Source organism: Neodiprion pinetum, chromosome 4 (assembly GCF_021155775.2).
Source record: "Neodiprion pinetum isolate iyNeoPine1 chromosome 4, iyNeoPine1.2, whole genome shotgun sequence".
In the NCBI taxonomy this organism is placed as follows: domain Eukaryota; kingdom Metazoa; phylum Arthropoda; class Insecta; order Hymenoptera; family Diprionidae; genus Neodiprion; species Neodiprion pinetum.
In genome coordinates, this window is record NC_060235.2 from 23064364 (window position 1) to 23077819 (window position 13456).

General features: G+C 41.7%; 1 protein-coding gene across 8 annotated transcripts in view; it reads left to right on the forward strand.

The window, feature by feature from the left end:
- Positions 1 to 12354, forward strand: part of CARPA (Carbonic anhydrase-related protein A) — a 93206-nt gene extending 80852 nt beyond the window's left edge. For 5 of the 8 annotated variants that reach the window (XM_046624655.2, XM_046624653.2, XM_046624661.2 and 2 more), the window contains 6 exons: positions 1137 to 1232; positions 5045 to 5111; positions 9372 to 9526; positions 9945 to 10070; positions 10188 to 10239; positions 10330 to 12354. In XM_046624655.2, coding sequence (XP_046480611.1) covers positions 1137 to 1232; positions 5045 to 5111; positions 9372 to 9526; positions 9945 to 10070; positions 10188 to 10239; positions 10330 to 10394 — 561 coding nt within the window. In that variant the 3' untranslated portion in view covers positions 10395 to 12354. The remainder of the gene's footprint in view (positions 1 to 1136; positions 1233 to 5044; positions 5112 to 9371; positions 9527 to 9944; positions 10071 to 10187; positions 10240 to 10329) is intronic. The other 3 variants (XM_046624658.2, XM_046624657.2, XM_046624660.2) reach the window with 3 other exon arrangements.
- Positions 12355 to 13456: the final 1102 nt, after the last annotated feature.

The window sequence follows — 13456 nt, forward strand, 5'->3', positions numbered from 1 at the left end:
TGCGTGGAAACGGAGGAATGGGAAATCGTCGGGAGAAAGGATTTCGCGAGGTAGGTGGTGGGCGGTTTCCGCTAATGGTCGGTAATGAAAACCCGGAGGCACTCGAGGCATGGACATCGCAATTAGAGCGCGACTCGCGACTGGGAATGTAATTGTTCCACCTAAATAATTCCGGTATTGCATAATCGCCAAAACGCTTTGCGCCTTGTTCTCTCTCTCTCCCCCCCTCTCTCTCTCTCTCCCCCTCTCTTAGTATGTGTGCGAGAGCCGCATCCAGAGGGGGATGAAAACCTCTCGAGAGTAAGTCGTTACCCTCGGTTTTCCGAGGCCTGCAGATGTCGCCCAACGGAACCGGAAGTATTCCTTCCCCAATTCTATCTCCCAACCAAACTCACGCGGCTCTAACGATGCAGCGAATGGATTAATTATTTATACCGGTACGTGCGCCGGAGCTCTGTCAATTTCTGCAATTCGAAACGGACTGCATCACGCACGCCTCACCCCGCATTGAAACGGGTTAACCGCACTCTATCGATCCTACTTACCCCGCAATTAAAGCCGTCTCAGATTATCCTGAGCCGTCGGGCGGTTTACGGAAGCTCGAACCAATTCCGGAATCACCTATTCTTTTCCACAGATCACACAAAAATCACCTTGATTTACACGTGTCGGCTTGGGATCGGGCTGAATTCATGAATTGCAATTTCGCGAACATAATTCGACTCTGTATGATTTCATTCAACTTTAACTTTGTCACGTTGAAGATAATTTTTCTTTCCTTTCTTCAACCGACGCAGACTTTGAGTGATTAAAAAATCGTCTCTGTGTATTTTTCTCATATACTTTGAACAGGCTGAAACAACTTTGAACGATTCTTGGATTACCCCAAAAGGACTTTGAACTGTTCACCGAATTTTTACCGGCTTCTAAAGTTCGTTTGAACAAGTTTGTTCGAGAGTTTTTATTTCTGATTACTTCAACCGAGTTCAACGAACTTCGAGTACCTGAGGTATTCGAATTTGGTTGGACTTGAAGTGACTTCGAACGATGTAACATCACATCTCTCTAGATGTAAACGGTAACAATTTTCGGAGAAATATCGACACTAAACTTGTCTTCTTCTCGTATGTTTTCAGATCCAAATCTACGGCTTCAACGCTGAGCTTTATCACAACATGAGCGAGGCGCAGCACAAAAGCCAGGGACTGGTTGCGGTTTCTCTGATGGTCCAGGTAACAACCTCAAATCATCCTTACTTGTACTACATTTGCGGGTGACAAGTTCCGTTGACGTGATTCTCCGATTTCCACTTCCATAATACGATCCAATTTGCTTTACAAAAACCGTGAAAAATAAAGAAATGTGAACTCGGAATCGAATTCGAGGGGTTATAGGATAAGGTCAAGCAGTCCTAATTTCATATCCACGTCATTCTCCCACAGCGGAGTGGATATGGAGGGGGGATCTGGATTTATTTGATTTTGAAGCGGTAGGAAGTCAGCCAGACAAAGCCAGCAGATTTTAACGCAATTTGCCACGAGATTACCTTATACGCGCTGAACGAGCCAGCGAGCGGCGTGAATGATTCGATAAAGTTGAGAAAAAAAAAATTATCCACCACCCCCCGGGTCTTCTTCTCTCACCATCCTTTTCGGTTTTTTATTTTATTTATTTTTTTGCAAACGTGACGCATCGCCGGAACCGGTTAGTTGAACCAGTTTAACACTTTTGGGCGGTCGTTCTGCACTTGTCTCCCGGGAATCTGGGGGCTGCAAAATACCAACAACCCTAGGGAACCGCGAAAGCTGCGGGACGCCGGTCTCCTCAGGGTTTAATCAGCTCCTAGGCACGTCTAAATTGACAATTACGTCAGCAGTTAACGCCGAGCCGGCTCTCTTCGCTCTTGCTTTGCATCATCTTAAGCCACCCTTCTCTACGCTGTCGAAATCCCTCCACACATATCGCGTGGTTGACAAGCGAAAGGAAAGAAAATTATTAAAAAACGAGCTTATCAAACTTTTCTTTTTGATCTAATTTTTATTAAAAACAAAAAAAATTTCTTCATCGCTCCGGACTTTTCGCGATTCTTCGACTTTCTCCGACAATCCTCCCCCCCCCCCCCCCCCCACCCTTCACGGGAGAAAAAAAAAAATTATCACTTAATTATAACTTTGAAAATATGCCAAGCTGGGCGCGAGAAAAAACGTGGAAAATTTATATCGGATTTGTTAGTCTTACCTAATCTTGGAGACGGCGCGGCCTGCGCGAGGTTATTGGCTAGGATATAATGAAGATCACGGTGGCATGTAGCCTTTACATACCTGCAGGGGGTGGAAGAGAAGAGCGAGACTTACAAGTTGGCGTAATCAAGCCCCGGAGCCTCGGCGGAGGCTCGAGAATCGCTGGAGGATTTAAGTTTGATGACAGATCACCTTCATCCCCGTTTATTATATCGCTGTCCCCGCCGTGCCACGGGGATTAAGTTAAGGAAGAGAGATTATATATTTGAATAATATTTGTAATACGCTGATACAACGCTATCATCGTGTGTTTAAAACCTTCGGCCCAGGAGTGCGTCATTTTTTCAAGTCTTATGAATAATGCGTTTCTCGCTCAGGTATTGTTTGAGTTATTACGTCGTGCGATTTTCACGCCGAAAATAAAAGGAAAAATACAGGAGAAAATGTGCCGACTGCGAACCGCGAACGAATGCGAAATCTTAAACATTTTGAATATCATTACATCGTGTATAATACAACATTTTATATATTCAGGTATGTACGAGTATAGGGAAGGGGCAGGCAAAATGTACAACCCTGAAAATTTTTCATATATTTTCAAAATTTAGAAAAGGTTTCTTTACCAATATTTCAACTAAGGAACGCTTGGCATTTTCAAATCTGGTAATTCAAATCAGTAATTAGAGCTTCAATTCCTGGAGGGGGATGAAAGATTTCAAGATTTTACGACAGAGATAATTTCATGTTCAAGGTTGTCGAAAAAGAAAAAACTCGAGCGGTGAAAAAATTGAAAAAAAACCACGAATAATTCAGGATTCATACAAACAATTCGGCGAAATCGTTTACACAGGCGTAATTATTTTATCTGCCAGACTCGATATTCTGAAATTTTCATTGTCACAGACTCGATTCTGATTCAGACCGTTCGATTCTTTCCAACCCCTCGACTGTCGACGTTTTTCTCAGTCGGGGGAAAGAAATGAAACGAATGATAAGATTTGCAACGAAAAAAAACCCGCCAGAAAAAAAAAAAAAAAAAAAACAATAAAAAAAAAGCAAAAAATAAAAAATCGAGAACGGGGGGAAAAAATTATCGGTTTCTCACAGGCGGCGACGGTGACTGTCAAGGTGGTAAGCGACTGCTAATCCGCACAGTCGTTCCCAAGAGTCGGTTTCTTGAGGGGTGGATGTCGGCGGAAAAGCGGGACGGGTGGGGGGGGGGGGGGGGGAGGGGTGTGGAGTAGGAGTCCTTAATATTCATAAGACGAACTCGACGGGCTTTCGGAGCAGGGGTTGCGTCGCCGAAAAGCTCCTTGCGTGAGGGCCGCGAACGCGTTTTCAGGTGCGGTCGGAGTGACGGCTGGAAAGTCGGGGGTGAAAGGGGGAAAGTTGGAGAAGGACGGGGGGGAGGGGGGGGGGGGGGCGTGTTTAAGTGTTTTGGGAGAATCCCAAAGCTCGGTTATATTAACAGCGAGGGTTTCAGGGGTTGGGAATCGGGGGGAGAGAGAGAGAGACGCTCTCTCATCGCTCTGTCACTTTGCGCGGCACGACGACGGCAACCACCTTCGCCTCCCTTGCGGCCCATAATCTGTCTGAATTACCCGCACCGCGTGGCTCGCAGAAAAAGAAAAAAAAAAAAGGAAAAAAAAAAACGAAATTTCAACATGTCCAGTCGGTAACGAACATTCCTCTCGTACCCCTGAAGTTACCGAATCATTGAGTTTAACCGAGCACAAAATATTTCTCTGCATTCCATGCTTTGCCATCAAAATGCATGCCTACGGGGGGATTCCATACCAATTCGACCTGGGCCTGATCCTCCACCTCTCAGATCTGATCCGCGATTTTTTTGAATCATTCTTCTGTCTCGAAATAGTGGTTAAAAATTTTTTCAGATTTTTTTAATTACATTTCAGCGCGTCATGAATTCTTAAGTTTTTTTTTTTCTTTTTGTAACATCTCTATGATCGTGATCGGAAAATTTAGAAAAAATTAGAAAAAATTCTGTGTTGGAAATACAATTTTTTTAACCAAAATTCATAATGTCTGAAAGTCTGAAATCTGAAAAAAGTTTCAAAAATTCTCTTCTATCGTTAGAAATATCAAGCAGCAGTCCACGGTGTATTGATAACCGCTTCTACTTTTGAAAAATTTTCTTTCAAAAAAAAAACTTAAAAGAACAGGCTGAAGCAAAAGCGCAGACAATATGAAATTGAGTTTAACATTCCCTGTTTCTGATACAGAATTTTTGAGAATTTTTTCAGATTGTTCCATCACGGCCATCGAGGTGTAAAAAAAAAAGTTCGAAAATTTATTACGTGCTCAGATTCGGCCTAATAAATTTGAAATTAATCCTAATCGCTTTTTAGAGTCAAAAGAATGATACAAATAAACATAAATCTAAGAGGTCAAGGGTCAGATCCAGATCGGATTGGTATGGAATGCCCCATTACAGATAAAATATGCAACTTTCATAGCGATTTTTTTTTCTTCATCTCTCCTCATCGAACACTCAAAAATACAAAAGTTGCTTTAGTTTTAGTTTCATACTTGTGACGTCATTGCTCCGTAGTCTTAAACCACACAGGAAATAACTTTAGAAATTACCGGGAGATTCTTTTAATCCAAAAACAGTTGCCAATCAAAGTTGCACGTCTTCTTCCGGATTATTCAATAAGAAAAAAAAAAAAAGAAAAAAAATAGGAAAGTTGAAAAACTATCCAGTTACACCGCACATCTCGTGAGGGATCATTTTTTAAAAAAATCTTTGATTAATCCCACGATTCTCGTTTAATCTGTTGCAGTTGGGCGACACTCCGAATCCAGAATTAAGGATCCTGACCAGCACATTCAACAAGGTTCTGTACAAAGGTGAGTGAGAAACTGAAGCATGCAAGCTTTATGCGGAGAGAAAGCTCGAGGAGAAGGAGAAAGAATAAATAAGTAAGTGTCTAAAAAAAAAGAAAGAAAAAAAAGAAATAAGTAACAAAGTAAGGAATGGTGAGATGAAAGGCGCCAGGAAGAGTTTCAATTGGCAAAACCGGCACCGGACGAACTTCTTCGGGTTAAATTCTCGAGCGGAGCAAGAGAAGAGAAATAAGAGCCGAGTGGCCAGGAGGAGGAGGAGGCGTGGAGGTGGAGGAGGAAGGGAGGCGTGTATCTCGGTTCGCTGCAACCGGGGCGAAAGGGGTATGAAAGCATGGGGTGCAATTAGCGGGCATCAAAACCGGGGGATTACGCAAGACGATGAATGCCACTCTCACACGCGACATAACCCCGCCTCCGGGCCGTTATCTAACCGTGACTCGGCGTCTCGAGCCTTCGGGATAACCTACCTAAGGAACACCTGATGCAGGGATAATAGGACCGTGAACTCGGGGATGAAAGAAGACCGAAACACACTCACCGAGTTGAGAAAAAGAGAAATGAATATACGTGCCCAACACTATCCGCTGAGATTTTCTTCGCATCTGTGTTTTGTTTTGTTTTTTTTTAATATCATCGCGCTTCGTCTTCTTCATCTTTTTCAAGCATATCGCTTGAATACGGATAAGAAATTTTTTAATTACGAATTATAGTTGCGCGAGTTCCTTTTCTTCTTGTTTTTTTTTTTTCCTTCCCTGTTTTACAATGTATACCTTTTAGTCTTCCCCCCCCCCCCCCCCCCCCCGTTCGCAAAAAATACTTTGAAAAAGTTTTTGAGAATCCGCGAAACGATTGTCACGGCAAACAATCGTACGATTCGTCATTAACCTTGAGAACAAGTATTATTTTTTGCATGCTAAGCAAAAGTTTCCTATTCTCTTTTTCTTTTTTTTTCCCCCCCGCTCCTTCCGTTATTCTTCTCTTTATCCACGAGACAAGATAGTTTTTATTTTTTTGTTTTTCTTTTTTCTTTTTTTTCTTTCTTTTCGTTTTCTCTCTTAAATTCAAACACGCCACGACGAGACACTTTGAGATATTATTATAAGTAAAACGGGGGTTGCGTTTGCGGGTTCATTAATCACCCCTCGACGTGCATTCGCCCGTATTTTTTCACCGTCTTTTACCCATATCCTGGGCGCGCCTCAGCATCCCCGGATTTTCTTTTCGCCCTTTATGCTCGCTCGCGCGTGTGCGTCTGTGGGTGTGTGTCTGTTTGTATATCGTACACAAGGCGGCGAAAGGTCGGTTGATATTTTTCTGTCTCGCCTCCTCCGCGTTATTATTTGTCATTTCACGGACCGGCGTCTCCGGAAATGTCCGCCGTTACATATTACATATATCGTATACATACATATATATATATGTGTGTGTGTGTGTGTGTGTGTGTGTGTGTGTGTGTGTGTGTGTGTGTGTGTACGAAGCTTGCAAGGGGAAATCGGTACAACCCACGTGTCGATATATAAGAGCATCGGAGATTGTGTATTTTTTTTTCATTTCACGTTACCTTCTCGTCCGCCCGAAATTAGAAGCAAAGGATGAGGAAAGGGGGGAAGGGGGAGGGAGGCAGAAACAGGGAGGAAAACGCTTTACCCCCATTATGCAACGGACTCCCGGTGCTTTCTGCAACTCTTACCCGGCCTGGATGGGAAAACCACCCTCTTCTTTGACGTTTCTTCGTCCTCTTCGTTCTTCATACCTTGCGACAGAAGCACGAGCTTCTCTTCTTGTTCATCTTCTTCGTCTTCGCGCAGCCAGCTCCAACGGATGACGGGCCGACATTCTCGTTCTTTACAATGTCAACCAGTCTCAATAATAAAAGAAACGCCGCGGTGATGTATACCCTGTGCATCGTGGCATCGTGGGCGAGATATAATGCGCGAAAAAAGCAGCGACGAGGAAAGGATGCTACGAGGAACACACTACGCATTCCACGGCTAGCTTGTGTGTATGGGGAGAAAGATATCTCAGCTGAGAAAGAGAGAGAGAGAGAGAAAATTCGAGAGCAAAGCCTTAGTCGTCCTCTGATGCCGCTCGCTGCCTAAGTGGTACCGAAAACAAGTTGTGAAAAATTGCTCTTCTTCACTCCACATCCTCTCTCTCTCTCTCTCCCTCTTTCTCGGTGGCAGGACTTGCCAAGGAGAGGAGAACTTGAATAATGGTTTTTTCATTCGCCGGCGCGTTACGCGCGCCTTGCCTATTTCCTTTTTCGAATTCTCTACCTGCTTCTTTTTTTATTCGTTCCGCGTGTGTTGTTTTCTTTTTTTTTCTTCTTCTTCTTCTTCTTCTTCTTCTCAGAACCCATGGCGCGGAAGAAGAGGGTGAAAAAAAAATTTTCGAAGTAAACAAAAACACATTTCTCCCATACTATTAGGTTTTGTACTGTTTTTCACGTTCGCGGTGTTAATAACGTTGAGAATAAATTAAAGAGCAGATTAGATTCGATCATTTACTATTTCTCGTTTTAGGATTTTTATTTTCAACCTGCAACGATACCGATTATGGATAACATGTAAAAGAAGCCTTAAAAAATATGTAACAAAAAGTTTAATCAGAAAGCTTCGTTTTATATCGAGACCATGGGTGAAAACAAAGCTTTTACAATCTTTGAAAAAGAACAAAAAACAGATCAAAGTAGAATTCATAACAACGTCAAGGAACTAAAACTGGTGACCATATAAAAATGAAGCTTGTAAGAAATCCGAACGTCTCGAGGAAAACCTGACGACGGAACTTGACTTTGGAAGAACAGATGAAAAATGATTAATTTCGTAGGTATTGCAGTTACACTGAAATCATCAAGTGTGAATCATTCGGATTAATAGCGGCACGTTGAATTCGAGAACCATCGTTGGGAGTAAGGTTGTTGAAGGGAAATCCCTTCGCAGGTCGACGAGAATCCCACGATATCCGTTCTCCATCATCCCCCGAAAGATCTGCAGCGGGGCGAGCTAATAAATTACGTTAACATTGTTGTCTGTGTATATATACGAGAAGCATGGCAACTAGCTAAGCTCGTATCGCCGCGATACATAATCTCGTGGAAGCTGGCGCCAGGGGCTCGGCAGGGCTTGGAGAACTTTGAGATGCCATCGGCGCAAAGGGGCGGAGGAGGGAGAAGAACGAGGAGGGGGAGGAGGACGAGTTTGAATACACGCCGAGAAGAGCTATTACATTAATTCGCATCTCTCCGGGCAACGATGACAATGGGACACTTAGATTCCTGATGTCATTCCGTCCCCCCGCCCTTCGGAGGAACGGAGCACCCTGCATTGTCTTTTGATTTATGTTCGCTGCCCGCTGCCGTGTTAACAACCTATTGATTGAAACACACGCGGCACACCGACTCCCGTCCCTCTTCACACCCCCCTCATTGTCTTCACCACCAAGATGCTCCCGAAGGTTTACGAAAGGATTCAAAAACTCACCAATTTCAACCGGGTGGTCAGCACTTGGCACCTTTTTTTGTTCGCTCTTGATTCGAAGACTCGATTATTAAATTTCTAAATGATTTGTCGAGGTTTTAAGATTTTGAAGAATCTAAATGACTTTGTTCGATTTTACGAAATGGCATTCGTTATTTTGTGGGATTTAATGTAATTACAGAATTTTCAAATATTTCGTTGACTCTAGACGATTTAGCGGTATCTCAAAATGTTTAATAAAAATTCAAATATTTCGAAGAATTGCAATGAAATTTAACGATTTCTTAGCATATCATGAATGGTGCACACCATATTTCACTGGTAGATTATTTTTTAACACTAAAATCAATCAAGCACAGTTCAAAATCGACTTAGTTATTTCGTATTACTTACGTATCGTAATATCATGGAACCAAATATTTCGCAGATCATTTCAAATCGCGGTAGTAAATGATGAAAATTATTTATGGGAATGCAATGTATCCTTGGATGATCGAGAAATGATCATAAGATCCTGTTGTCTCAAGCAAACCTCAGTCCGACGAAAAAAAAATTCATCACATAAATTTCATGAAAAACAGTATCTGTGATAAAATCCATAGAATCGAACATAGAAAAATAAAATGAAAAGTTAATGCTTGTAAAGTCGACGGACTTGGAGGGTGGAAAAATTGGCACTCGATCAGTTTCTTTCATACTTGCGTCTCTTCAGTCTTGAATCGATTGTTATTGTTAAATCATAATTACCGGTTCTTCTCAAAGTCCTCGTCTCGTTAATTTTTAGGCGACAAGGCGCAGGTCAGGCACTTGTCGGTGAAGGAATTGCTGCCGAAAACGAACGGCTATATGACGTACGAAGGAAGCACAACGCATCCCGGATGTTGGGAAACCACGGTCTGGCTAATTCTCAACAAGCCGATATACATAACGGCGCAGGAGGTGAGAAAACAGCGGAATAAACCGAAAAACGGGCGCAATTGCATTACTCTTTTTCAACCCGTCATACGTTTCTCTCAATCTCTCTCTCTCTCTCTTTCGTTTCAAAATCACGTTTTCGTTTATTCGTTTATTATTTCTCCGCATTAATTTTTTTTGCAGAGAATAATAAAATTGAGGATGAAATAAAAAAAAGGAAACTAAGGGAAAGATTACATGTGAATAAGTAAGAACGAAAGGAGCGATTTTCCGGGGTGCATCCTCTTTATTTTTGATCATTTCGTTTTGTCTTCCCCTACCGGGTCCGTCCGACTCCTTTTATCAGTAGCGGCAGGATATTCGGTTCCCGCTCCCTCCGTCAAACATTTGAATAAATAATGACCTGATTCGTTATTCCTTGCATCTTTCTCAACTCTGAAAGCTCTACGTGCTGAGGAAGCTCATGCAAGGACCCGACGGCACCCCGAAAGCTCCCCTGGGGAACAACGCGAGGCCTTTGCAGGGACTCCACCATCGCACCATCAGGACGAACATCGACTTTCGCAGGGTGAGCTCGGTTTCTAACGGTATAATAATAATTCGCCGATATACCGGTAATCACTTTTCGCAATTTAATACCGACGACCGTTTCATCCGTCTCTCTTTTCTCACTTTCTCTGCACAGCAGCGCCCGGACGCAAAATGCCCGTCGATGGCCAAGGACATGCATTACACAGGTAACGATACCGTGGGCTCCGTTAAAGAACCCCGTAGAAACCCACAAGTGAAATCGGGGCGGGTAATTTTTATGAGTGTTTTAAAATAAGACGAATTTTTCTTTCCAGCTAACAAGTGGCAGGACGATGGATCCTTATCGCACAACGTCGTGTAACGACAGTAATTTTATATACGTATAGATATACTACGATATCGTAACGATGATTATAATAACGATTATCCGATAATCCGATAATGATGGTGTTGACTGCAATTTGTGACGCGCGATGGTGCGTAATGCGTGTACATTGTACGTTACATGCAAATATCGCGCTATTTCTTTTTTTTCTCTCTTATTACATGATTTCTTTATTCTTATCTTAATTTAATTATTTCCATTCTTTCCTTCGCATTTCTTTCTGTGAAAAACTTCTATTTCTCACGGATCGTGACGATGGTACAAAACTGTCTTTAGGGAAAAAGGAAGGTCGCGAGAGATGGAAAAAGAAAAGAAAAACGTGAACGACAGAGACAACAAACGCAGAGACACGATAAGATAATCGGGCCTTCGCGTACACTGCAAGTTAAAACTGATTACTATATACAAAAGTATAATTTATTGTTTATACGGTAATATGTAGATGTATAATATATACTTATGCATTGTACACATATTATACTGGTATATAATATGAAAGAGGGATGAAAAGTGGGCGTAGGGGGAATGGTACATAAATGACAAATTTTTTCGACACACAATAATACCTAGTAATAATAACAATAATAATAATAATGATAATAATAATATTAATAATAGTAATAATAGTAATAACGATAAATTAACTAACAATCGAGAGAGAGCTTTACATGTCCGGCGATGGGAGAGCGAATGAATGATGAAAAATATGTTAGCATTATTCTCGTAATTTGCGCAGGATATTTCGTTGATCTATTTTCATGTCGAATTTTTTCCAAACAAGTGACTTATGCGTAATTACGTGCAGCCGTAAACTAATGTTCTTATTTGTGCGACTTTATTTCGCTTCTCCATTTCTTAGACCGTCGATTGATACTTTCGGCTCTTTTTTTCTTCGTCAATTTCGCATCGTTCTTCGATCGTGTCGTGTATAATAGTTATACGTAAAACATACGACAACAATACATATTGTAATAAATTCGATAATGATGATGATGATGATGATACAGACACACACACAGACACGCGTATAAATATAGGGTATATAAATAAACATATGCAAATATATTATATTATATACATAAAGTATGATTACCAATGACGTGTTTTCTGTCAATTACTTTTGTAGCCAAAAAAACAAGGAAGACAAAAAAATAAAAATATTGGACTAGCAAAAATGCGGGGGAAAAAATTGAAAAATTAACAATTTACGTAATGTACGTAAAAAAGGAAAATACGTATATCGACGCCTCGCGAGGAGGACGCATGTATAATTTTATCTAAGCATATAGGTATAATTATAGAAACGAAGATAGAGATTCGGATCAGCAAACTAAAGCTGTGTATCAAAGAATGTGGGAGAAATTTATCATCAACGATGTAATAATATAGTGATAATGCGGAGGAAGCTCGGGTGAAACGGGGGCTCCGGCATAGTTACACTGTATGCATACCATATAATATTATAAGCGTCGAGGATTAAAATGCTTTTGTAAATACGTACGCGCTTGGGTGTATGCATGATATATGTATGGGTTTAGTACACTTGTATATTGCCCACGCGGGTATGTGGCGTAACGGAAGATTTGTATAGAGAAAATTGTATAAAATGAAACTCTAATATGGAATTGGGAAGAGGGATGCCTTCGCGGAAAAGATCCTCGACTCGGGTGTCAATTCGGACCCTAAACTTTTTTCTTATGGGAATTTAGCGTTATCTATAAGTTGGGGGGGTACGAATTTACCACCAAGTGGCAAGTTTTTTCCGTGAGGGTGCGAAAAATGCCGAAGTAGAAGGAGAAGCGGAAAGAGGAAAACAAAAAGACAAGGTGGACTACGCGAAACCATCGATAATAACGAAGAAAAAACAATTGTGAACGAATAAGATTTAACGAACGACAATTACGATGATGATAATAAACGTAATGTTATATTGTAACCAACTTCGCCAATGCGCGGCGCGTTTTATTCAACTTATTCAATCCCTAAACCCATTATTATTTTTGAAAACGGAATGAGCCCTGATCTCGGAGAAAAAAAAAATAAATAGATGAAGAGTCTGCTTTTATCTTTGAATTAAAAAACTGTACGGTATAAATAAGGCTTTTGTAATATTAACTTATTCACTTTCTCACGTGGTTAAATTCAACTCAATTGTAAACCTGATCCTCTTTCTGATTGATGCGAAAAATCCGACCACGGTGCCTAGGGGGTTGGAAATATCGAGTCTTCATGTTCCGCGGCTGCATCATCGGGTGCTCAAGTTTATTCAACGACGCACGAGACGAGTATGGTAATTAATTTGCAAGTATTGACCCGTAGTGCCGGTTACAAGACTTGAAGTGGGCGGGGGTGGAGGAATAAGAAGAGGAGGAGGGTACCTGGCGTTTAAATTTCCATCAAGAATCCATTATGAGCACATCCACATGCCTGAGCACTCGACCGTAATACGGTAAAACAGGAGTAAGTAAATGTGAAACAAGACGGGGGTAAAAAGTATGCGCGATGAAAGTGAGCGAGGGTAACAATTTTTGGAAAGTCTACCGGGCCGTGCATAGCTGCTGCATGTCTTCGAGAATGTGTGACTTTTTGTTATAATAATAACCGCCGACCGCTGGTAATAAGCGAGAGTAATTTTAATAAACATCGCGTGTATCCGTGAAAATATATTCGTAATGAAAACTTGACGGGAGGGTGAAAAACAGGATGGAATAAGGAAAAAGAGAAGCGGAAGAGGGTGGGAGAGGAGAAAAAAAATTACAGGACCGGGTAATGGCTATAACGGTACGGCGATAAAATGCGGGCGAGTTCTGGGATGCTAGGAAAGAAGGAATGGGGAGGGGGGGGGGGGGCGGAATATGTGCTTACGAAGCTCAAAGCTCGCAGACGAGACGGCGACGCGCCGCGTTGCCTCCCCTCATCATCCCTCTACTTCTCTCCTTTGCTTCCTACTTCACTTCACTATGGAAATTCAAGGACTCGATTTCCACCCCCAGACGTATACAAAACTCTGATAGAGACGCTGGTCTTCTTATCATGTT